A 26,887-nucleotide genomic window follows, 5' to 3' on the forward strand; every position below is an offset into this window, starting at 1 on the left:
AAGTCTAATAAGATCCTTAAACACCTCGTTTTGGTTGTTGTTTCTCCATGAGAGATGTGTCACCACAAAAAGATGTGTTTTATGTTTGCTCCAAATTAGTGTGTAACTTTCTTACTGATTTCACCTTTTCTTGAAAAAAATTAAATATTATTCATTGGTTTAGAGAGTAGGAAATCATGATGGGCCATGGCTTTTTCAAATGGCCAAATTCATCTCTTTCTGAGGTTGGTACATGAGGAATATTGACAGGTATGAGGGTTTTCCTGTAATCTGTTGGAAGATAGAAGTGCTAAGTTGCTTGAAAATTAGATAGTTTCTCTCTTTAAATGAAAGATGCAGCAAATTTAGCTTAGGTTAAGAGAAGATTAAATGTTGACTTTGTATAGAATAATAGGTGATGAATAATTTTAATAGGCTCTTAGTTTTATCACAGTATTTAACAGGTTGCGGTTTTCATTGGGTAGTGATGGTTAGATTCTGCAAATTAGACGTAATTAAGCTGCATTTGCAGTGTCCTTCACTTGAGCCCACTGTTAAATGTCAGCCCATCTGTGACTTCTGCAAACTAATCACTTTGGTTTATGTGAGCTACACAGCCGTTTCACAAGTTCATCTGCTTGGATGGAAAACATGGCTGTGGGAATGCACTAGAGAGTTTTGTACTGCTGTGCTCTAGTTATTTTCTTTCCTAGGAATAGCAAAGGAGCAGGCAGAGTAGGCTTCAGTTGGGAACTGGTTTAGTGGGTGAAAATCTGTTGTGGGTGCTATCTTCTCAGTGAGCAGAGAAGGACTTAACTTATATGTGTGCACTGTGTGTGCAGGACACTCACTGTATTAAGTCCCTGGTGAGACTGCAGTGCGTATGTTGAACAACTATGTGTTGGCTTTATATAGTGGCAAATCAGTGCTGCAAGCTGAAGCTAGACAAACTCCTACTTGTACCTGTAATAGTGTGCTTGACTGTCAGAGCAATTTGTGAAACACTGTGGTAGACTCTGATTTTAGAATCAACATTGAGTGTTTTCCTCGAGGCAGTAGTGTTTCAGATGTGAAGAAAAAACAAACAGGGATGAAGCAAGATGATCAGTTGTCTGTTCTGGCATTTTATTTGTGAGCTTACCCAAAATGCTCATTTTTTACCTGCCTGTCCCTTTTGCTACTGGTGGCTGAAAAATAAATATGCCATTTATGTGGCGTTCCCAAAGACAAATGGAGTCTGATAATTACTAGCACTGTTAATATTCCAGAACAATGCAGACTGGGAGGTAAATTCTGGTGACAAAGGAAACCAGTAAGTAAGCACAGAAGTGAAGTATTTAATGTGAATCAGTAGGTGTTAGGTTTGGGGTTTTTTTAATATATTTTCCTTGCAGAGCAGACTTGCTCTGATTTCTAGTAGTGGGTAAAGCCAGCAATGGAGAGATCTGAGCATGCAGCAAAGGTTCACAATATCTTCTGTTGTCTTTGTAAGAAAACTAAAGAGCTGCTAGATATCAACATGAGAAATGGGAGAAGCAGGATGGTTATTCCAAAGCCCACAGCAAGCATGATTGTGCAGAGTGCAATAATCGATGTGGTGGCAAAGAGAGTTGTCTGCAGTTGCATGTTGCAATGGGTAACTTACTCTCTTTTGCATAGCATGAGCAAAAAGGAATATTTGCACCAGCCTGATGGTGGCTTTGGTAGTGGTGGTGATGAGGACGGTGATGTGGAGTTAAAAAGGCTTAATGCAGCATTTTGGTATGAGCATGTTTCTTAATTTCTCAGGATGACATCTGCATAGAAGTCTTGATTTCTCTTTTCCCATTTGGTTTCTGAATGTGTAGGACAGTAACTTAAAAATTGCCAGTGGAGGCTGATTACTTGTTCCCAAATATTACAACTGAGGAGGCTGATGGAGTTAATTCTCTGCCTGTTGTTAAGTGCTGTTTCTTTGTATAATATTTTCAGATTTTACTAAATGATGTATGAGTCTTGTATGATTTCTTTGCAGGGTAGATGATCAATTCATCTTTTATAGCTAAATGTTGACCAAAATAGAGTTATTCCTTATCAGTAATTCAGGTATTTTAAATAAGAATCCAATGGCTTTATTATATTTTTATCTTTTCCTCTCTACATTCTAGTATACCAGGAGGGAACTGGAGAGGACACCTGACCAACATTAAAGACAGGTAAATGCAATGTTCTGTTTAAAAGTGAGGTGCTGTCTTGATTATTCTCTCTTCTTCCATAAATAAAACCCTTTCATTTTATATGAACATATTTTAATCCCTAAGAATATCAATCTATATTGTGTGCATTTAAGTTCTCAAACTCCTCTTTCCAACTAATTCTTGTGTATTAAACAAGGTCCTGCATGCATATTTGGAAAGGAGATATGCTAAACAGAAAAACAGAGAGAAAAAAGTAGCTGCCATTTTACTGGATGTCTTATTTGCTGTTTAGGAATTAGACTGAATTATTTGATTGGCTTTATAATATTATTGTTGAACACAATATACAATGGAGAAGCTTTGGTGTGTAAATGGATGTCCTCTTGAACAAAAGTGATACTACTCACACATGCTCCAGTTAGTTTGTACATATGTAAGGCTTCTCCATTCCCACCTGATATTCAGTGAAGATGAAATGGTTCTCATTAGAGGTTTTCACAGGGATAATGTGGATGCATGTTCCTAATATTCTTGCATTTGGAACTTAATTCTGTGCGTTTGGCAGCTATCAATGTGCTGCCCGGGGAGGTGGTGGAGTCGCCGTCCCTGGGGCACTTCAAGGCAAGGTTGGACGTGGCACTTGGTGCCATGGTCTAGCCTTGAGCTCTGTGGTAAAGGGTTGGACTTGATCTGTGAGGTCTCTTCCAACCCTGATGATACTGTGATACTGTAATTACAGTAATGTCCCCCATGGGCTGTGAGGGGGTTTTGTGATTTATAGAAATATACTATGTTGCATACTCTGAAATAGAAGCACATGTGTAGGGAACTGGAACACAAACCCTATGAGGAGAGGTTGAGGGAGCTGGGGTTGTGTAGCCTGGAGAAGAGGAGGCTCAGGAGTGACCTTAATTGCTGTCTACAACTATCTGAAGGGAGACTGTAGCCAGGTGGGGGTTGGTCTCTTCTGCCAAGCAACCAGCAACAGGTCAAGGGAACACAGTCTCAAGTTGTGCTGGGGGAGGTATAGGATGGATGTTAGGAGCAAGTTATTTACAGAGAGAGTGATTTGCCAGTGTAATGGACACCACCATCCCTGGAGGTGTTCAAGAAAAGACTGGATGAGGCACTTAGTGCCATGGTCTAGTTGATTGGATAGGGCAGGGTGATAGGTTGGACTGCATAATCTTGGAAGTCTCTTCCAACCTGGTTGATTCTATGATTCTTTGAACAGCACTTCACTGTCCTAAGTTTAGGGACTATTCACTGGGTGATGGGTTATTGTTATGTATGAGAGTGTGTGTGTTATTACACTGTATTATGATAATTCACCCATTTCTGGACAACCTTTTTCAGCCTTCAGAGTTTTAAAATTCTAAAGTTAATTGTCTTAGTTGAGGGGTGGCTTGATATTGTCTGTAAAGTCTATGACAGACTTTGAGAGCTGAATTTAGATCACCTTACACTTTATCGTGGATTAGGAATCTGTGAACAAAGTGGTGATGAAGTGCTATGTGGTAGTTACTTTGTGATAACTATGACCATTTTTGATTTTGAAATAGACAAGTTTGAGGTAGTCAACTTGGATAACTATGTGAATAAAGTAAAAATAGTTTCAAGAAAAGAAAAACAGTATAAGGGTTTTTGTTGTGTTTAAATAGCTACTGACAGAAGAGACCTTTAGGATTTAAGAAAGCAAAAAAGAAAGCCTATTGGGTTTTCAGTTGGTTTTGGTGGGGTTTATGCTTGGTTGATTTTGATGGGTTGGTTGGTTGGTTTTTTTTTTGGTGATGGTTTCAGGGTTGTTGTTTTCTTTTTTGTTTTGGTGGGTGTATTTTTGTCCGTAAAGGGCAAAGCCTCTAAGGTGTCTCTAAAACTTATGTGATGATTGTTACTAGACTCATCTCTGCAGTCAGCATAACTGATGCCTTAAAAATTGAGTTAAAATACCCAGAAGAATTATTTTTTCATTATTTGCTTTTCCAACCATACTTCTGATTTATGTTACCTACCCTCCTCCTTTACCTTTCAGTAAGTTAGTAAAATTTAAGGTATTATTTTAAAACCTTTATCCATACATTTTCTTGTTTCACTGTTACTACAGTGGACAGTGCCCAGTTTGCAACCATCAGTTGGAGGACAGCGAACTCACTGAGGAAGAGTATAATAGTCTCAGAGAAAGAATCATAAAGGATGTGATACATGGGACCGACACTTTTAGAAAGACAAGCCCACAGGTAGGTCTTGCATGCTGTCAGATTCCTTGGCTAAGAGGGCAATATGTAGTTGATGTTTGGGTACTGTGAAAGCATCCCAAATCTTCTTTTTCTCTGCTTTAAACATTAACAGGCCATTAGATACTGAAGTATCCTATGCAATTGTTTTTCAGTTGTGTTTTGTAAAATGGGTTTAAATCTTGACGACTTTTGTGTTGTCTTTATTCTTATATTTTCAGTCAAATGTAATTTTGTTGGGTACATGACAGAATTTGAAAGGTGTGGAAATATTTTATTCCCTCAAACCCTGAATTTTAAACAGAATAAACCCCAGTAACTCAAACAAAGTAAGATATGTGGTATCTTGAGCCTGCTAAAAGTAGAAGCCGTGGTGTTTCTTTAGTATCGTATCTGAAGATTACCTTTATGTGCTAAATGTTTGGTGTTTCAATCGTGCAGCTCTTTGCCAGAGCCAATAAAAAGCAGATATTTTGTTCCATAGGCTTTCACAGCCAACCAGCTACTCCTCAGTTCTAAAGATAAATATTCACATGTTCTCAAAGGTCGTTGTAAACCTCTGAGAGGGCATGACCGCAACCCCTGGAATGTGGTGGTTCTTCCTGGCTGGGCGGAGCTGAGTGGTTCAGCGGCAGCGCGGAGTGCAGCTGAGCTCCGATAGATGGAGCCCACGGCACGTCACAGAGCTTCGCCGGGGGCATTGGCGCTGGCACCGCAGCTCTGCACCGCTGCTGAGAACACAGGGGAGAACCCCAGCTTTAGCTCTTCAGGCTTTCTGCAGACACAGACATTGTGCGTGCATAACAGTTACAGAAACGTTATGCTTTCGTAGTGCTTGCACTACATGCATCCTCTTCTTCGGACATCTGATCTGCACAAAGATTTTCCCCTCGGTTCAGGACTTTGGGAATCATAGAATGCACTGGTTGGAAGGAACCTCTAGAGGTCATCTAGTTCAAGCTTTCTGCAGAAAGCAGGGACATCCCCAACTAGATCGGGTTACTCGGGGTCCCATCAAGAGTCCCTAAGAAAGCTGCTGGCATCCTGGGGTGTATTAGAAGGGTTGTGGCTAGTAGGTCGTGAGATTCTCTTCTCCCTTTGCCCTGATGAGGCCAAGCTGGAATATTGTGTCCAGTTCTGGGCCCCTCAGTACAAGAAGGATCTCAGGGAACTGCTTGAAAGAGTCCAGTGCAGAGCCACAAAGATGATGGAGTGGAACATCTCCCTTATGAAGAAAGCCTGAGGGAGCTGAGGCTCTTTAGCTTGGAGAAGAGGAGATGGAGGAGTGACCTCTTTAATGTTTATAAATATGTGAAGGGCAAGTATCAGGAGGATGGAACCAGGCACTGCTCAGTGGTGTCCAGTGATAGGACAAGGGTCAGTGAGTGCAAGCTGGAGCATAAAAGGTTCCAAGAGAACATAAGGAAAAGCTTTTTCACTGTGAGGGTGGTACAGCACTGGAGCAGGTTTCCCAGGGAGGTTGTGTTGTGGAGTCTTCTTTGGAGACATTCAGAACCCACCTAGACACATTTCTGTGTGATTTAATCTAGGGGATCTTGCTCTGGCAGGGGAATTGGACTCAATCTTTCAAGGTCCTTTCCAACTCTTCCATGGGAGCTTGACTGAGAAGCAGCAAACGTCTTCTTTTTCTCAAAAAAGATAAGCCAAGAGGAAAAAGATCAATGTTAGGATGTGTAGAGACTCGGGAGGTGAGGACTATAGATCTGCTTGCACAGGGCTGGATGTAAACCTTCTGTGATTATGTGGTGGGCTCTCCACCACGCCCCTGGACTTGCATCATTTAACTGAATTGTACAGGGGAGTAAAACTACCTGTTGAAAGACAGCAATAATTTTAAATGTTTAATAGGTACTGGTATTGTAGAGTATTATAAGATAAAGAAAAGGATGTGTTGTACTGCACAGCATACAGCTAGCACTACCTGCCCTCTTTGGGAAAATTATGTTTGCGATTGATGTATTAAATAAAGCAGCAAAACCAAAACACTTAATCCCTTAATCAATTAGCTGTCTAGTCTGTGAAGTTTCCTTTTTATTCCTCGTGGTGACTGCTATCTTTGAAATCTCAAATGTGTCAGTTACACTGGGCTAAATTAGCAGTAGCAGTTGAAAGCAGGCAGATTTAGGAAGGGAGCACTGGGTAGCAGGACATTGATACCCAAAGTGAGCACTAGTGGAAAAGACATTCCCAGTTTGAGAACAAAATGAAAACTCAACACACTACTGTAAGTTTTTATGTTAGTAGATTTTTGTTAGTCCATGTGATAGCTGAAATTCCATCATTTGCCATTCTGGGGCCACCCACTTGCTAGTTCTGGTTGACCTTGTTCCACCTCTGTATCAGCAAGCAGTCACTGGAAGGGTGAATGGGGATGAACTTGGTGTGTTTACTGTTGGCCATACAGCCAAAAGCCTGCTGCCTCGGTGAATTTTGAGAATGGATCAGCGCCAGAATGAGAGGACACAGCCTCAGGCTGCGCCAGGGGAGATTTAGGCTTGAGGTGAGGAGGAAGTTCTTCACTGAGAGAGTCATTGGACACTGGAATGGGCTGCCCGGGGAGGTGGTGGAGTCGCCGTCCCTGGAGCTGTTCAAGGCAGGATTGGATGTGGCACTTGGTGCCATGGTCTAGCCTTGAGCTCTGTGGTAAAGGGTTGGACTTGATGATCTGTGAGGTCTCTTCCAACCCTGATGATACTGTGATACTGTGATAACAGAGGCAAAACAGTTGTAATGTGTCAGTAATGTCAGTAAATTCGGGACGTTTTTGTTGCCTCTGTGCTGCGAAAGCAGACGTGTGGTGAGGACAATATGCTGCCCATTTTAGGTGTGCCAGACTGTGTGACTTCTGCAGCCAGGGTTTTCCAGAGGGGAAACTAGTTGAAGAGACTTAAAATAGCATGCAAGCAACTATATCTGAGAGGGGGGGTTCTACTTTCCAGTCAGCCACTTTTTTTTGTAGAAACTGCGATTCGAACAGAAAACATTTCAACTTTCTATTCCTTCTTTTCTCTTAACTAGTTTCTCCAGGGCATCAGTGCCCATTGCAGTGAAGTGATCATTCAGGGGAACAGGTTGCTGAGGATCCCCCAGCAGCAGTCTGTTGTGCTGTAATGCATGAACTATAGAGCTGATTACCTGACAAGGAAATACTTCTTAAACATTGATTCAGGTCTTTACGCACAGCTACTGAAAGTCTGTTAGGATGATCATTGTGTGGTGATGTAATACAGTGAGCTGCAAACCTGCAGGCTGCTCTTGAAAGTAAACTGTTGTAACAGGACTGCCTCCTTTTGTACTAATGTCAATATGATGATTTAAATATGAATCAGCCGTGTGTCCAGGTGTCCAAGAAAGCCAGTGGCATCCTGGCTTGTACTAGAAACACTGTGGCCAGCAGGAACAGGGAGGTGATCGTTCCCCTGTACTCAGTACTGGTGGGGTCACATCTTGAGTATTGTGTTCTGTTCTGGGCCCCTCACTTCAAGAGGGACAATGAGGTTCTGGAGAGTGTTCAAAGAAGGACAAAAAGGCTGGTGAAGGGCCTGGATCACATGAACTGCAAGGAGCATCTGAGGGAGCTGTTCAGTCTGGAGAAGGGGCTGAAGGGAGACCTCCAATTTGACTCATTGCTCTCTACGACTACCTGAAGGAAGGTTGGGACACAGAGGGGACATCCTCTTTTTGGTAGCAAGTGACAGAACTAGAGGAAATAGTTACAAGCTGAACCAGGGGAGGTTCAGGCTGGGTGCTAGGATATGCTTCACTGAAAGGGTTCTCAAACATTGGAATGTCTGCCCAAGGCAGTGGTGGAGTTCCTGAGGTGTTTAAGCAGCATGTGGACCTGATGCTTAGGAACATGGTTTAGTGCCAACTCTTCAGTGCTGGGTTGAAAGTTGGTCTGGATGATCCTTGAGGTATCTTCCAAGTGGATGTTCTCTGTGATTTTGTGATTTCAGCTGGGTGCCATTGAGCCTGAGACAATAGGACTGCTGTATTGAGAGGCAGAATCAACTTTTGCTGTGATGACTTTCATCTTGAAGTCCTGAAAGGACTGTTGTGCAGGGGGAAGGAAGCATATGGGAGATGTGTGTGTGCTGTCAAGAAGGCAGGAAGAGATGGGCTTGTGGGCGTGTAAAGTCCTCATCCTCAATCTGGGCTGTATAAAGGGGTTTTACTTACTCTTTAGAATTTGAGACTGGAGGAGGAGGAAGAAGTGACCCATTCATCTCAGTGTTATTTTTGCACCTGATTGAGGTTGTACTGTTTCCAAAGAGCCTTGAAAATAAAGCTGTCTTAGACTGATACTTTTTCTATAATGCTTTGATTCTCCTCATGTGCATGTTTCCCAAGTCCATGATTTGTCCCAAAGCCTTGTGTAGAACTTGTCAGTCATGTTCTGAATGGAGTAATTTATTATTTTCAAAACTCCTACTCCAATTTCTAACCCCTACACCAAATTCTGAGAAAATTGTGTCTGATAGTTTATACTAACCCCATGTGGCAGAGCCTCCCTTGTGATCTCATTCTTTTACCTGCTTTGTTGGCTCTCAACTTTTGGTCAAAGTCTGCTAACTTGCCTGCACTTGAGATGTTTCCAGGATGAGCTACCATTACCTGCCCTGAGATCTTTGGATTATTATGGCTGTCCATTTTTCACCTCGATGTCATGTCTTCTTTGAGCTCAGGCAAAAAGGAAATGCTACTTAACTCAGTTAGGCCTGCTGTATTTCCTGAGATGATGGGGGTGGAAGAGGAGAAATCCCCTTCCCAGCAAACAGCTGATACTGTGAGCCCAGATAGTGCCACAGCTTAAGCTGGTGTGCAGTTTACCTCCTCTACTTTGTTATTTTCTCCTTGTCACTGCCAAGGAGCAAATAACTTTCTGAAGGGAGAAAACAAGGAAGGAAGAAGACGACTGGGTGGGATTTCTCCTAGTGGTTCATGTGCCTCCCTTACACCCACACATGTTCCACACTGCACCAAAGGGACCAGATTCCCAGTTAAGTGCTCTCTACAGTCGGAGTGCAAACATTTGGCATGGTGCTGAATGTTGCTAATTCTCCTGCACTGGGATGGGGGCTGTTCCTGTGTTTTCTCAGGTGGGAATGACCCAATGTCCTCTTGTCAGTTCTGTGGTAGGGTTGGTCACTTGGCTAATGGATTCGGAGTTAGTTTCTGCAAGAACTGTGCTGGCAGGATTAAAATCCAGCTGATGCCAGCCTGAGTTGAAAGCTTTCTGTTAGTTCTGGAGAAGGATACAGGGTGCTGAGCTATAGTTTGGGTTAGGATTAGGGCTAAGCTTAGGCTTCAAGATAATCACATTTTTCAGTTTGGTTTTTTTTTTCCCACTTCTTTCTTCTATGAGGCCCAAGAGCTGGATGAATGCTAAGGCTGTCTTAGCTGAGCAAGTTAAAACTAATTTTCTGGCTGGGAATGAGTTACTGGCTTGTAGGTAGGCTGGAGCTTCAGGGTGGTAAGGATGGAAGAACCTGGTTTTGCTGAATCTAGGGAGTCCTGGCAGCAGTATTTGGGGATCAGTATTTTGGACAGCAGATGCTGGAGAACTTGAGTTGTTGTTGGAGTCTTACAAGTTCATTATGATTAATTGAGAGCTAATGTTGGTAGAGATGAAGGGCATACTGATAGCCCTTTTGGGTACATGTTGGTGTTGGATTGTGGCTAAGCCTAGTGTAAGAGCTGGCATTTGAGAATTAAAATACCTGAATAACTCACTTAATTGGACCATGATTAGGCCAAAGTGTTAGATTATAGGTGACACAGATAAGGACAGAAGTCTTAACCTACTCTGCAACAATACTGAGCAAAAATTTTGCTAGTAGCTCTTTGGTTGTAGGTTGGCTAGTTCCGAATGTAGTCTGTTTTGCAGACGGGCACATTGATGACTGAGTCCATTGCTGCCTTGTGGCTGGTTGTTCATTATGGGAAGGACATTATGGGAAGAACAGGGCTAGCATTGCAACTAGAACTAAGTACATTTGCAGAAAGAGGTGAGTTGTTTCCAGTTCTGCTAAATATGAGCCACTGGATTCAGTCAGGATAGGGTTAGTATTCCATAGGGCACAATGCTACACTGCCTTAAGAGCCAGGTTTGCTGCTGGGCCTCAGGGACAGAAGAGAGCTGGCCCGAGTGGAGCTCAGGATTAGCTGTGGGCTTGTTTCAGTTGCAGTGTTTCAGCTAAAACTAGACTTAGTTTGGGGTTTAGATAGAACATTGGCCTCAGAGCATGATCCGCTACTCAGTTGTGCAGTAAGCATAGAATAGAGACAGGTAATGGTTTGTGTTGGCTGTTGAGACAACTGCAGTGACAGAGTGCTCAGAGTCTGAGAGCATTGGAGGCCAAGCTGCAGCCTTTATTCTGCTTACTTTCTGTCCTCCTGCCTCCATTTAACTCAGGGTAGTTGTTACCCTCTTAGTATGATATGCTCTACTAGAGGGGAGGGAATGTCTGGGAGGAAGGAAAATAAGGGGAAGAGAGGAGACCAAATGGGAGTTGGTATTTTTTTACTATTTTTCTTGTGTTTTCTTTTACCCCAGAGGCTTCTGATAATGGAAGCAAACAGAAGCACAGAGAGTATTTTGGCACAAGGATAAAAGAGTTAGCAGCTTTCTTAGCATCAAGACATAGATCTAGATTAAAATGTTATAAATCCAGCACATATTTCTTTCCCTTAATTACCTCAATGTTCAAGAATCTTTCTTGGGAGTGGGTGTGCTGGTTTGAGGCTAATTGGAAAATTTTGATGAGAAAAAAATTAGATTGTAGACTGTGAAAAGAAAACACAAGTGGTGATGTCTACTTCACTCATAGGTTCACTGAGACATACTAAAACAAGAACACAGATAAGAGAGTGTGTGTGCCTCTGTCTCTCGGAGTCTGTGTTTCCCTTCTGCTTGGATCTGTGTAACCACTTCTGCTTCTAACTCCCCTTGCCAATGCTCTGAACTTACTTTGCACATAAGGCATGTTCTGGCATAAGGTAAAGGGGTGGAAAGAAGGTGGAAGGGTGGTTGGGAGCCCCTCCTGGGGACTCTGATTTCTGGGAGGGTTGTTGTGTTTCTGTATTACTTTTAACTTGTATCTTTCTGTGTATCTGATTTTTCTCAGATCTGTATCTGCCTTACATTACCTAGAATGTCTAAGAAGAAAAAGAGAAATTGAAGATTGAAACATTTCACCAAAGTTTAAGAAAAGTGTAACTTTATAAAGTATTTGTTTTTTCCTGTTCATTAGCTGATCAGCAGCAGACAGGACCTTAAACATGAAGTCAGAACAGTAAGCTGAATGGAATGAATCTGAGTGACCTGAGTAGCTAATTTTAAAGGTATTTTTTCATCAGGAACCTCTTAGACACACAGCCCTTTACTTGCAACTCATGCATTCCACTGAGCAGGATCCTGAAATGTTTGCGTAATGCAGACTGCTTAAACTACTATCTTCTTTTGGAATGTTCACTGAGTAATGCAGACTTCTCTTGTAGTGTTTCTAAATTAGTAATAATTAGTGGGAGTACATGTTGACTGGAATGTTACCTCATGGAAATTGAACACTATCAAATGATCCTTTACGAGTTGATGCCTTGGGTCATTACCAAAGGTCCTTCCAAGCTGAGGAGCTGATTACTATTTGTGGTCAGACAGGTTGTGCTAGTTTGAGCCTAGCTAGAATGTTCTGGTGAGAAGAACTAGATCACAGGCTGTGAAAGGGAAACAGTAGTGATGTCTGCTTCACTCATAGGCTTGCTGAGAGGTATACGAACAAGAATCCAAACATAGATAAGGCACTTCTGCTTGGGAGCTCGGGGCTGCATCTCTCTCTCTAGCCTCTCTGCTGTCTCTCTGCTTAATCCACTTTGCTTCCTAACCCCCTGGCTGAACCTTCATTCTTCCTTGGGACTCGGGTAAGGTTGAGAGGGATGGGAGAAGGTGGAAGGGCGGTTGGGAGCCCCTCCTGGAGACGCGGGTTTCTAGGAGGGGAGTTGTGTTTCTGTGTTACCTTTTACCTTGTCTATTTCTGTATATAACTGTATATACTGTAAATATCTGCTTGTGTATTGTGCTAGCTGTAAATAATAAGCTTCATTCAATTTCCAGAGCCGGCTGAGTCTAGTCTGGGTGATTTCCAAAGTGTAGGGAGGCAGGTAACACCCAAACCATCACACAGATTCTTAGGATGCTGTAGAGGCCTATGTGGGATTGTCTAATATAGGACCTCATTATCATTTATAGTAAATAATGTAGCTTAACAAGCTATAATAATTTCATGTTACCTATCCAATGCCTTATCTTAGTATCAGATTTTGTTTAGAACATCAGCAGTTTGAGAAGATGTATTCCTTATAACAGTTCCTATGGAAATCTATAACATATAACTGCACTTTCTTTTCTCTGTTATGCATTGTTTCATCTTTCTGATGCTAAATTTAATTTGGTTTTGTGGTCTGTAAAATATTTCATATATATGGAATTAGTACACAACTTCAAAAGATGTTGCTGATTTTGTAGCATGACTCTCTTTTCTACCTTTTTTTTCTAATGCCCTAGCTAGTTCATTGTTTTAGTAGGTTGCTATGAAGTCTTGTGCAGGTTTTTTTTTTAATCTAATTAATGTCACCTGGTTCTTTTTTTACTTATTTTTTATGTTGACATTTCTACAGCTATTCTTTTGGAAAAGATGTGTACATGGGGTGGCCTCTTCTCCCAGGCAACCAGCAATAGAACAAGGGGCCACAGTCTCAAGTTGTGCCAGGGTAGGTATAGGCTGGATATTAGGAAGAAGTTCTTCACAGAGAGAGTGATTTCCCATTGGAATGGGCTGCCCAGGGAGGTGGTGGAGGCACCGTCCCTGGAGGTCTTCAAGAAAAGACTGGATGAGGCACTTAGTGCCATGGTCTAGTTGATTGGTTAGGGCTGGGTGCTAGGTTGGTCTGGATGATCTTGGAGGTCTCTTCCAACCTGGTTGATTCTATGATTCTATGATTAAACTCTACCAGATTATTTTATTCCATTAGTGACAAATTCAACCATATTGCAGTGTACAGATGCTTGGTGCACAGGATTATAATTCTCAATAAATATATTTATATATATATTTAAAAGTAGAACATACAGTGTTATTCAGTTCCCCAGAAGAACCATAGAATGGTCTGGGCTGGAAGAGACCTCCAAAGGTCATCTAGTCCAACTCCATTTGCAGTAAGCAGGGACATCCTCAACTAGATCAGGTTGTCCCGAGCCCTGTTGAGCCTCCCCTTGAATATCTTCAGGGATGGGGCCTCAACTACTTCTGTAGGCAACACGTTCCATTGTTCCACCACGCTCATGATAAAGAACTTGGTCCTAACATCCAATTTAAATCTGCCCTTCTGTAATTTGAAACCACTGTCCCTGGCCATTGCAGGCCTTTGTAAACAGTCTCTCTCCATCCTTTTTGTAGGCTCTCTTCAGGTACTCGAAAGTCATTATTAGGTCTTCCCAAGAGTCAGTGTTTCTCTTGAGATTGCAGATATTAGTTAGCATAAGCATTTGATGGCAGTGTGACTTTTAAACTGCTATAACTAGCCTTGCCACCCTGCCAGCTGTTCATCCCTGCTCCCCTTTGCCTCTTGCAACTGTGCCACAAAGCAGAGCACAAACCCAGATGGCAAACCACTTTATTTTCCTGTGGATGTTTTTGCATCTACATCACTACCTTGTTCAGATTTGCTTCAAACATTTGTACCAGCCTAGCTGAGAAAGCAGCATGGAGGTAAATTCAGCTGTCTGGTATTTGTGTAACACTTTTCCACGTGTGCATTACAGGCTTGTCTGTAACTGAGTGCTTGTCTGCCTCTCTTAGTGAGGACAGTGGCTTTTTGATCAAGTTGATGATGCATTGCTGTTATTTCACTGTCTTCCTGTAATGCCTGCTACACTACATATAAGCACGCAGTTCAGTCTTTTCTGTGTTAATTATTCTGTTTGGTGGTTTGCTTAAGGTGACAATGGTTCCAAAATAATGGTTTAAATTCTGAAAGTGCTGTGAATTCCAAACGTTTCTGCATTCGCAAGGCTTTTTTGGTTTGCTTGTTTGAAAAGAAAGCTTAATATGGTCCCTTTCTATACTCTTGTACTTAGGGTGGCAGTCTTGCAAAGATGAGGGGATTTTTCCACTGAGGACAGCAGCACAAACTGCTTGTTCCTCCCTCCATCTTCAGTGTGATCAGGAAGGATGTTTCAGAAGTGCAATTGTTGAGTTTTGCACTGGCCCTTGTGACTGACCCCTCTGATGCAGGCAGGCAGGAACAAGTCCTGTGACAACATTACCTGCTGTTGACTGAGGACTATGAACAGGCAACATAGAGCATATCTCAGCCAGCTTAACAGTATGCCTGAGAGTACCTTCCTGTTCGTGATGCTGTCTCTGAAGGCTACAGCTGCAGAAGTCTGTGACTCCTCGACTATTTGTTAACTTCAGAAGCATGTAACGGAGGACAAACAAATTGTATGCGATCCAGGGTACACAGTGATACCACAGGCAGTATGATTTGAGTGAGAAAAGCCTTCCTGCTTATTAAGGTTAGAAGGGGATTTCCAAGCTTTGAAACCATGGAGGAAATATTCAAACCCTTTAGGCATAGCAACAAACAGACTGAAGAGTGCTCCAACAGGGCAACTTGGCTGGATTTCAGTTTGACAGCTGAATTTTATTTCTCACGTTCTAATGCTCATTCCTGTGTTTTAATTCTGATACAAAGACACATTGCTGAAAACAAAACAACTTACATCGCTCTGTATTTTAGGAAGCTCTTAAAGTGGATGTTTTCATCCCTCTAGGAGCTGCTCTTATAGCACTGAAAAACACCCTGTTTGCTACTTAGAGTTGCATAATACTTGAGTGAGTGAGGTATAATACTCTTTTATTGAGAAGTTGCCCTTTCCTTGCACTCGAGTGCATTGTCATTTAAGATGGGGAGGGGAAGCACTGCGGGTTTTTTGTTTTGTTTTTTTTTTTTACAAAGCTCAAAATACTCTGAATGCTTCTAGAAACAATGCAAGTTGAACACTGTAGTTTTGCACTTTTTAATTTGACTTTAGTTTCTGCCTGTGCCATTCCTGGTGGGTGAGCATAAACTGTATTGTTTAGAGGAAGCAAGAAACATCCTTTCCTGCAGTGATTTTAATGTTTTTTTGATGGGCCTTTTATTTCCTTTTCAAATTCATAGAATCATAGAATGGTCTGGGTTGGAAGGGACCTCCAGAAGTCATCTAGTCCAACCCCCCCACAGTCAGCAGGGGCATCCTGAACAATGTCAGGTTGCCGAGTCCTGTCAAGCCTCACCTTGAATATCTCTAGGGATGGGGCCTCAACTCCTCTCTGGGCAACCTGTTCCAGTGTTCTACCACCCTCGTGGTAAAGAATTTGTTCCTAATATCCATTCCATGTGTTCATATGAAAATAATAGCCTTTCTTCTATTTAGAAGTCCTCTGTGGGCTTGCTTATTTTTCTCCTTGGTATGTTATATCACTTTGATGCTTAGCATTTAGATCAGCAGATGTCTGGAATTGTTGAAGGATCTGAGCAATATCATGATTTTATTTCTGAGTTACCAACATATTTCCTATTTAGACATGAGAAAAATATTCAAGTAACCTAAACCTTCTGTGGTCTGAGAATTGTCATACCCTTAGATGTGTTACAGTATCACAGTATCATCAGGGTTGGAAGAGACCTCACAGATCATCAAGTCCAACCCTTTACCACAGAGCTCAAGGCCAGACCACGGCACCAAGTGCCACGTCCAACCTTGCCTTGAAGTGCCCCAGGGACGGCGACTCCACCACCTCCCCGGGCAGCCCATTCCAGTGCCCAATGACTCTCTCAGTGAAGAACTTTCTCCTCACCTCAAGCCTAAATTTCCCCTGGCATAGCTTGAGGCTGTGTCCTCTTGTTCTGGCGCTGGCCACCTGAGAGAAGAGAGCAACCTCCTCCTGGCCACAACCACTCCTCAGGTAGTTGTAGACAGCAATGAGGTCACCCCTGAGCCTCCTCTTCCCCAGGCTAAACAATCCCAACTCCCTCAGCCTCTCCTCATAGGGCTTGTGCTCAAGGCCTCTCACCAGCCTCGTTGCCCTTCTCTGGACACGCTCAAGCATCTCAATGTCCCTCCTAAACTGGGGGGCCCAGAACTGAACACAGCACTCAAGGTGTGGTCTAACCAGTGCAGAGTACAGGGGCAGAATGACCTCCCTGCTGCTGCTGACCACACCATTCCTGATGCAGGCCAGGATGCCACTGGCTCTCTTGGCCACCTGGGCACGCTGCTGGCTCATGTTCAGGTGGGTATCAATCAGCACCCCCAGATCCCTCTCTGTCTGGCTGCTCTCCAGCCACTCCGACCCTATTTCAAAAAGCTAATTTGAATTGTTGTCATCAAAGGACATGTTTGTACAGCTGTTTGCTTTGCTTTGTCTTCATATGATGTTTATGTTACCATATTTAACTTAGTAAATCTCTAAATACTAACAATGAATACTTCCCCTCCTTTTTGTTGTGCTTTTGAAGCTTGTAGTCTGTATGTGCACAGGTACTGGAAGAAAATCATACATGCTTAAAAACTGGAGGTTAATGTAATATTAATACTCTTAAGAGCCCTTTTCAGATCTACTATTTCAAATATTGCCTGGGTAAGGCAGGCCTGTCAAGTCTTTCAATTTTTTTTTAATTAATGATTTAAAATGGCAAACTCAATCTTTTTTCTGTTTCAAAAATTATTTTCTGTACTTCTGTGTTTTAAAACCAAACTCTAGATCTTGTTTTGCTGCAGTTCCTCAAGATGAGAGATAAATCTCCTAAAATATTGTAGTTTCACAAGCCAGTAAGTCAGCATAGCCACTACTACCTCTGTGAAAAGGTGATCTCAGTAGTGTCACTTGCTGCCAGTCTTAATTCTGTTCCATGTTCTGCCTGAAGTTTTGTGCCAGGACAAAACTCTGTGCACTGACCTGAACAGGGCAACCAGTGTAGGCTGAAGGCTGTTAATTGTCTCAGAGCATGGTGGTTCAGTTCTTCATCCACTTTGGTCTTTGCCCCTGTGCCTGCAAATCTGTTTCTGTCTGTAGAGGAGGTGGCAAGGCTAGGAACAGCAGCATGGCTGAGGGAAGGCAGAAGGTAGAAACACCTTTCTGGCAGCACTGGTACATATCAGTGTAAAATGGTGGTGAAATAGTGCACAAGTCATCTAGCTGGTGTGGAGTACCAAAAAAATGTGAGACTGTTTTCTGCCTTTGCTGAGATACGAATGGATTTGAGCCATCAACACACTAGTGGTTAAACAAAAATTTACTTTAAATGTCTTTAATTATTCATGTGAAGATAAATTCCATTGTGGGTTTGTTATGGCAGGCTCTTACTTCCAAACTGATTTAGTCATAGTGGTGGTGTCCATTTGCAAAGATAAGCTTTCATAGTGGAAGGTGCAGTGAATCATTTCTGACAGTTGCATAATTGGCTTTCCCCTATTTTTCCAGCTAGACAATGAATGAAATCAGGTGGGGTTCTTCTTTTAAATTCCCTTTTCTTTTGCACATGATGTGAAGCAGGATATCTTTGGAGCCTGCTGGGAGCATCCTGCTGCACTGCATGTTCTGCTGCTGCAGGGAGACATATTCACATGGTGCCCTAGCTGCTGTAGGAAGTCTTGCACTGCAGTAACAGCCTTGGTATATTGCAACAGTTCTTTGTGGTTCCTCAGCATTAAGAGTCATAGAATCACAGGAAGGTTTGGGTTTGAAGTAACCTCTGAAGGTCATCTAGTCTAACCCCTGCTGTAGTCATCAGGGGCATCCTCAACTAAATCATCTTGCTCCAAGTCCTTGACTATGTCCAGGGATGGGGCCACAATCACGTCCCTGGGCAACCTGTTCCAGTGTTCCACCACTCTACTAGTAAAGAATCTGTTCCTAACATCCAATCTAAATTTCCTCTTCTCAAGTTTGAAGCCATTGCCCCTCATCCTATCACTACAGGCTGTTGTAAACAGTTGCTCTCCATCCTTCTTGTAGGTCCCCTTCGAGTTCTGGAAGACAGATATTAGGTCTCTCCAGAGCCACCTCTTCTTCAAGTTGAACACTTCCATCTCCCTCAGCCTGTCCTCATAGCAGAGGTGCTCCAACTCCCTGATCATTTTCATGGCCCTCCTCAGGTCCATGTCCTTCCTATATTGAGGGCTCCAGACTTGGATGCAGTAATCCCGGTGAGGTCTCAGCAGAGGGAAGTGAAGTGGCAGAATCACCTCTCTGTGTCTGCTGGCAACACTTTTGATGCAGCCCTGGATGCAGTTTGCCACCTAGGCTGCAAGCTCATGCTCGTGTCCACCTTCTTGTCCATCAGCACCCCCAAGTCCTTTTCCTCAGGGCTGCTTTCTATCACCTCATCCTCTAGGCTGTATTGATAGCAAGGATTTTTCCAGCCTAGGTGCTTTTAAATTTCTGTCCCTTCAGTTGCCAACTCTGTTGAACTGAGTTTGAGTAGGGTTTCTGAGGCTGGGAGAATGGACCTTTCCTTGGAAGCTTAGTGAGGCTCACTGGGTCAGAAGAAGTTAGAAATCAGTTTAAGAACTGCCACGTTTGATTTGGTTTTCTTATCTGGAGAAAGAGATATGTTTTGCTATGTGTTGAGATGTTGAATGGATTCATCAGAAGTGCCCGATGACACAGCAGGACATTTTATTGTAAACACTCCTACATCACATGCAGGTCATGCATTGCCTTCTCTGTTTGGAAGGGGAAGCCTGTGCCAATAGCTTGCTTCTTTTTGCTTTCACGTCATCCTTGTCCTGTATTGATGATTACTGTATCTGGCTTCTCCTGATCAGCTTTATCTTAGCTGCAGCTGTGCTCTAGTTTATTTCCTGCTTATAAAGAAGATCTTAAAATTCTTCTTGCAATTGCCAGTGAGGGAAATACCTTTAGAGAATTGTGGGTGAATCATCTCTTTGTTACTGTGGCTGTAAGTTCTGCATAAAATCCAGACAAATCCCCATCTTTGAAAGATCAGTGTCCTTCAAATTGTATAATTTCTGTCTTCGTGCTGGGTTGACCTCATCTGAACACCAGGTGCCCACCAATCCACTCCATCATTTCTTTCCTTATCAGGACAAGGTGTGGGGGGGGAGAAAAGAAGATGGAAAAATCTTATCAGTCAAGATGAAGACAGTTTAATAAAGCAAAAGCAAAAGTCACATGCAGAAGTGAAGAAAAACAGAAGATTTGTCTCAGTTTCTCTTCTGCCTCTTCCTTTCTTATAGCTTCTATTGCTGAGCAGATGTCACATGATATGGAATATCCCTTTAGTCAGTTTGGGTTAGCTGTCCTGTCTGTGTCCCCTCCCAGGATTTTTGCCCACTCCCAGCATCTACTGTTAAAAGGGGGAACGTCGAACAGACAGCATTGAAGCACTGCTCAGCAGTACCCAAAAGAGTAGTGTGTTATCGACACCTTTCTAGCTACCAGTACAAAGCACAGCAGGATGAGGGCTGCCATGGAGAAAATTAACTCCTTCTCAGCCAAACTCAATGCGCTCTTAGACTGTTTGTGTGTATTTGAGTTAGCCTTTGTTTTGCTTCTGGATGACATAGCCTGCTGCTCATTCCTGAGCTCTTCACTTTTCCCTGTGCCTGGAGAGGATAGGAGATAGTGACTCAAAAACTGTCTCTGAAGGGAACAGACTCTGATCTTCTGTGTTCTTCCTCGTGTTTTGTCATTTTGTTTGTTGGGGTTTTGGGTTGGTTGTTTTTTTCCTGGCAAATGAAAGAGCACTCTTGTGTGTTACTGGGGAATTATGGATGGGGATTTTAATCTGTCTGAGGCTTTGCTCTGGAGTCTGATGTATTTGGTGACATAAATTAAACGTGGATATTTGTCTTCTGCACTTACTTTGCTATTAACTCCTCATCTCCCGGTGCAGATATGGCTACTGTGCCAGCAAACCTTATCTCCATGTATTGCACAGTTTACTGGTAGTGTGGCAAAACAATTGAGCAGATCAGGAAGGCTGTTAGGGACACACTGTCAGACATCTGTCTCCTAATAGATTAGGAGACATGGACAGGAGGACATGGCAGGGAAAGGTGAAGTACCCAAGGAAATGACACTGCAGCATCTCCACAGCTCTGAAAGTAAACTCCAGAGCTGACTTCTGAGAGGAGCTAAGCCTATCCTGATGCTTCTCAACAGGACCCTCCTGGCAGCTCCTCCTCCATCTTTTCTGCTGGGAGAGGAGGGGGAGCCAAGCAAAGGGAGATTAAGGGAGAGCACTGACCCACTGAACTGCTCTGCTGCTCCCCCAGTTTGTTCTGTAGCATTCCCTTAACAAAGCCTTCTACTCTTTTGATCAGGGAAAAGCCACTCCTTCAGGAACTGCTCCAACTATTAGTCACTTGAAATAAGATGCCACTTGAAAATTTCTCCAGAGTGTTGCATTTGTATTGAACTGAGCCCTTAAAGACAAGACAGCATCTATGCTGCACTTCATAAAAATGTCTGCTTGACTCTAACCATGGCACTTCAAAGGACATTGGCATTTGTTGACATTGGGAAAATACTGGTGTATTGAAAGTGTTTACTCAAGGGTTTTTGTCTACTTCTACCTTATTTTGTCTTTTTTACATTTACTCATCTTTGTATCAAAGCTCTCCCATTTTCCCTTCATTTGGTCTGCATGTGTTTTCCTTCTTTTTGCTTTCCCCTGTTTCAGACAGCCATCCAGTATTACAGTGGTGACTCCTCTTATTTTGAACTGTGGGGAATCCACTGGATGACATGTTTGGGTTTGCATGTGTTTCTCCTTCTACCTGCCACTGCCTTTGTTACTGACTTCCTTTCTGTGCCTTGGTGTCTCTGTCAGATGACAGCAAGACTATTTATTCATCTATATAAAATATATGGAGATTGGAACTTGGAGACATGGAGAAACACTTCACAACTACCAGTAATTTCTTGTTGGTTGAGATGATCATTTTCTTGCTCTGCTTTTTGCATTTTCTCAATAATAACAACTTTTATTTAAGTCATGGAGAAATGAAAGATCACACAAAAGAAAAGGCCATTGATCCTGGTGGTGCTAGACCGAGCCCTGTGTCGTCTGTGTTCTTGTTGGCATTCTCATCTTACTTCATTGATTTGTATTCTTCATACAAGTAACCCATTTCCTAATATAATATCTCATAAGCATTCTGATTTAAATTTAAAGTGGGTGACTCTGTGTTACTGCCTGGCAGCAGTTTATTTTCTGAGGCAAACCCCTTTGTGTCGTTTTTCCCTGTGAGGAAGGTTTGTAGGTGCTCTATGGCATTTTGTTTGGGTGCAGAGGAGATTTATTTTGATTTAGACTTACATGGCTGTGTGGTAGAAGGCAAGATTGGAAAAGTGCTACTTCACTTTTGAGCAGAAGGCATGAAATCCGCAATGTTTTGAGTTCCTCTGAAATTTCATTTATAGCTTTGGACTGTGAAACCTCTATTACTGCCAGGTCAGTCGTGTTACCAGTCCCTGCTGCTCCTGTGCTCAACCACCCTCACTGTAAAGAACTTTTTCCTAGCGTCCCATCTAAATCTCCTCTTCTCTAATTTCAAACCATTGCCCCTTGTCCTGTCGCCACAGGCCTTTGGAGACAGTCCCTCTCCCACCTTCTTATAGGCCCCATTCAGGTACTGCAAGGCTGCTATTAGGTCTCCCTGGCGCCTTCTCTTCTCCAGGCTGAACAGCCCCAGCTCCCTCAGCAGAGGTGTTCCAGCACCCTAATCATTTTCATGGCCCTCCTCTGGACCCACTCCATCAGGTCCATGTCCTTCCTGTATTGAGGGTTCCAGAGCTGGAATTGGTATTCCAGGTGAGCTCTCACCAGAGCAAAGTGAAGTGGCAGAATCACCTCACTCACTCTGCTGGCAGTGCTTCTTTTGATGCAGCTCAGGATGTGATTTGCCTTCTGGGCTGCAAGCTCACTCTGCTCATGTCCAGCTTCTCGTCCATCAGCACCCCCAAGTCCTTTTCCTCAGAGTTGATTTCTATCACCTCCTCTCCCAGCCCGTATTGATAGTGAAGATTGCTCTGTCCCAAGAGGAGGACCCTAATTTGGTCTTGTTGAACCTCATGGGGTTCACCTGGGGCCATTTCTCCAGCTTGTCCAGGTCCCCCTGCATGACATCCACCCATTTAGGCTTTGCTTATTTTTTTTAATAAGCAGTGACTGGAATGTCTTTCTGTTAAACTCAAAGTTTGTTTATTTCTTTCAGGAATTTGAAGCCTTTCAAACATTTGTGGAAAATCGACTTCCATTTGATATTGTTATTGATGGGCTCAATGTTTCCCACATGAAACCGAGACAGAAGCAGTGTGAAAATGTAAGTGCTGGTTAAATATTCATGAAGAGTTTTGTGTATGCTGATTGTAAACCGATTAGTGCCTCATTATTACTTACCCTCTTGAGAAACCAATCAAAGTTTTTTTTGCAGCACATTTAGTGAATTTCAAAATGTTGTCTGGAGTTCTCAAATTAAAAAATGGTCAGTGGGAAGATGATTCTTCTTACACATTTCACTGTATTAGCTGTAAAAAGTTTAAGGTATTGATAATAATTTTACTCCCTAAGAACTTAAACTGTGTGACTCTATGCTTTCATAGTAATAGGGATTTGGAGGAACAGAGTAAATCTACCATATGGAAAAAATAATCTGATATAGTTAGGCTTGTAAGAGTGCTTCTTACTTAAAATATCCCTTACTTAAACCACATCCTGTACAACTTTAAACTTTATTTCAGTTCCTGTTGCCTTAAGCATTTGAGTTGTGTTCTTACATACACAGCTGTAACTGGCTTCAGTTCTTTCCACTTGGTGACTTGCAGAAGAATAATTCTGTGCTTTTTTTTACCAATGCCTACTTTTGAGAATTCCTGGTGCTCTGGGCCCCTCAATTCAAGAAAGATGTTGAGGTGCTGGAACATGTCCAGAGAAGGGCAACAAAGCTGGTGAGGGGCCTGGAGCACAAATCCTATGAGGAGAGATTGAGGGAGCTGGGCCTGTTTATCCTGGAGAAGAGGAGGCTCAGGGGTGATCTTATTACTGTCTACAACTACCTGAAGGGGCATTGTAGCCAGGTGGGGGGTGGCCTCTTCTCCCAGGTAACCAGCAATAGAACAAGGGGACACAGTCTCAAGTTGTGCTGGGGAAAGTCTAGGCTGGATGTTAGGAGGAAGTTCTTCACAGAGAGAGTGATTGGCATTGGAATGGGCTGCCCAGGGAGGTGGTGGAGGCACCGTCCCTGGAGGTGTTCAAGAAAAGCCTGGATGAGGCACTTAGTGCCATGGTCTAGTTGACTGGCTAGGGCTGGGTGATAGGTAGGACTGGATGATCTTGGAGGTCTCTTCCAACCTGGTTGATTCTATGATTCTATGATTCCTTTTAGTACTTCACTAAGAAATGGCTTAAGGTTTTTCTTTTGTCAATCAAATATGACTTTAAATTAGAAGTAATGAAGTAGCTGCTCACCTGTACTCCAAAGGCAGAATTTAAATTTTCATGCTCTTGAAATTACTTCTAGCGATTACAAGAAATGTATTTTTGTTCTAAGAGCCACTTGAAAACTGTGCTTAAGCAGGATATGCTTTCATATATGTAGGTAAAAGCAGCTGAGACAGGGAGGTTAAATAAACTTGCTGAAAGATGTTTGTTTGAGAGCCACTATGAAATTTCATGAGATACTGGCTGGTGAAGAGGGTACTTCCCTTGCTATAGAAATAGAAAAGGAAGTTTACAAGTTGTCTGGATGGGACAGGGGAGGAAGTGATGATTATCTGAGAAGAATCCCAGGTGGCATGTAATGGTACAGTGTTCTGAGATGTGGAAGTACACATCTCTGATGCCAAAGAGAAAGAAAATAGATGAATGTCTTTCCTCAGAGCATGCCTATCACATTGTGGGAACTGTGAACAGGATCCTGAATGATCTGTTACAGCTGGAGGCAATGGAGCAAAGAGGCAGCCTGGTTTTGGTGGATAATTACTGCTGATTTCTGATAAGAAATCTTAGTAGGAGGTGTTAGTATGCTGAGCAGCATAAATTGCCTTTGTGTTCCTGCTTAGTTACAGCTGAATCGGAAAGGCTTTGGGATCCTTGATGCCAGGAAGCTCCAGAAGGATGTGGAGGCATCAGCTTCCATTTAGGTTGTTCCACATAGAGACAGGTCAGTTGTCTTGTGAATTCTAGGAATTTACAAATTAGGGGGATTTCCTTCATACACAGCTGAACAGTAACTTGAGCTCACCTTATCAACTCTGTTGCTGCTAATTATTACTGCATCTTGTCATGCACAAAAATTGTTAATAATTGGAGCTTCCAACAGCTAATGTTTTGCTGCTGCTGTTGTCTGAATTTTGGTTCTGAGACTGTGGAATCACCACAGGAGAGAGCATGAACATGCCCATTACTCCTGTGTTTTATACCCTTAGATAGTCACTGGCTGGATGGTACCCTTTTGGGCCATGGGAAGTGCATGTTTGTGCTCTGAGCAACAAAATAGCTCCTTCACTGCCCAGAAAAAATGCTGTTCTAGACATGTGAGCTACTAAGGACCTTTCTCTTGAGCCTCTCTATTCTTGGGATACTTCTAAATCAGTTTTTATGATAGATGCCTTTATATGCAGTTACAGAATTCACTTTTGAGTTTGCAGTTGTTTTTTTTTTTCCAATTGCAAATGTTTAAATGTGAGATCATGCTGGATGATAGCAAATCCTGTTTTGTTTTTTTCATGACTGACTTCTTATGTTGTAATACGTCAGGAACCGATTGTGTCTTTGCTCATATTTTAGTTACTTCAGGCAAGAAGGATGTATTCTTGTTTTACTGCCTCTTTTTTTCCCCACACTGCTAAAAACAGAAAGGAAAAAAACAAAACACCAGAGCAAACCCACAAAGCACAACAATCTCTTTTTATGTCTCCAGCCTTTTCTTCCAGATGAGGGAAGGGAAGGCCACAGGAATCTCTGCCTGTGCTGCTTTCCTGGTTACTGGTGTGGCTGCCAAGTAGTCCCCATCTGTAAATGCTGACCTCTCTGAACAATGTAGTTTATCCTTTGTCAGAAAACTTCCTCTTTATGAGGCTGCTATCTTCATGCCAGAGGCAGCCGAATGGAACATATGGAATGGTAGGTTTGGGCTACTGACAGCTTGCCTTATTTTAAACCCTTCCATGTGCAGAACTGAGAGGACAGAGGGAGACATAAATGCAAGAGAAGTTGGAGGCAGAGCATACAGTGTGAAAAAGCTAAGGCTTTAGACAGCTGAGATGAAGCTGGCTGGCTAGGACAGCATAACTGGCCCGTTTTGAAGACGAGCATGCTGTGACTCCTCAGTGACCTCTTCTGTTTGCCTTGAGAGATGTTTCCAAGGACCTATATTATATTAAAAGCTTCCCAATCCAGGTTGTACTTGTCAGAAAGATAAATTATTTTAAGTCTCTAGTTGCAAGTCAGTCAGTGCTCTTCTCAGAGGTTCATGACTGCAGCTTCTAGACTCAGTCAGGATATTGTTTTTTAACAGTTCTTGTTCAAGTGTGTAGTTAGTATGCAGTAGTGGTTTAAAGAGAAAATGAGATTGTTGTTCTCTATTTACAACACACTCTGTTACTATATATGGAGATTGTTATGTTTTGCATCATATACCTTATGTGATTTAGAGAAAACAGCAAAATAAAGGAGAAGGCCTAAGATTTATGTGACAATAATAAGGTAATTTAAATGCATTCTAGTCTTGGTTGGTTGGGGCTGGGGGGGGAGGGGTGGTAAATTTAAATGTATTCCACTTTCTGATGTAGCTTTAAGAGCTGCAGCTGCTTTGCTGAAGACCAACTCTAGCTAAGTCGTAATAAATTGTAACTGTATTTAGGCATTCCTTAGGCATCTCGGGAAGGGGCTGGGTTGTGTGGACAGGGCACAAGTGCCTTGAAGGATAAGAAAAGAAGGAAATAAAGCAGAAATTGGAGGAATGATTTTTACTCATTTAATTCCCAAACTGTTCTGACGTTCTACAAAACTCGGTACGTGATTTCCAGTAGCCCCAGGCAGCTTCAGTCCTCGCAGCCAGCACGTACTTAGCAAAACATAATGAGTATTATTGACTTGGCAGATTTACAGGAATATTCTGTGGCAGTTCCTTTAGTATATGACACTCTTGGTTTATAATTTCAATCCCTTTTTTTCCCAGGTTTGTTTTATACTAGATCTGTTTCCTGGTACAAATCACTATGTGGTTGCATCAATTATTGACAAAAACAGGAGGTAGCATGAGGGTGGGAACGAAGATTTTTGGGGGCTGGGGAACGATGAGATCATTTGATCTGAAGACACTGCACACACGGTGACTGTAAAACTGCAACACTGAGCATTAGCCAGCACCTCTTTACAACCTTTTTCCTTCTCACT

The 26,887-nt window shown here is 42.5% G+C and overlaps 1 protein-coding gene across 1 annotated transcript in view; it reads left to right on the plus strand.

The window, feature by feature from the left end:
• PRORP (protein only RNase P catalytic subunit) overlaps positions 1 to 26,887 on the plus strand; it is a 49,423-nt gene that overhangs the window by 2,327 nt on the left and 20,209 nt on the right. Inside the window, exons 3-5 of the mRNA XM_064148823.1 lie at positions 2,127 to 2,174; positions 4,261 to 4,393; positions 22,704 to 22,811. Coding sequence (XP_064004893.1) covers positions 2,127 to 2,174; positions 4,261 to 4,393; positions 22,704 to 22,811 — 289 coding nt within the window. The remainder of the gene's footprint in view (positions 1 to 2,126; positions 2,175 to 4,260; positions 4,394 to 22,703; positions 22,812 to 26,887) is intronic.

Source organism: Pogoniulus pusillus, chromosome 1 (genome assembly GCF_015220805.1).
Source record: "Pogoniulus pusillus isolate bPogPus1 chromosome 1, bPogPus1.pri, whole genome shotgun sequence".
Lineage (NCBI taxonomy): Eukaryota > Metazoa > Chordata > Aves > Piciformes > Lybiidae > Pogoniulus > Pogoniulus pusillus.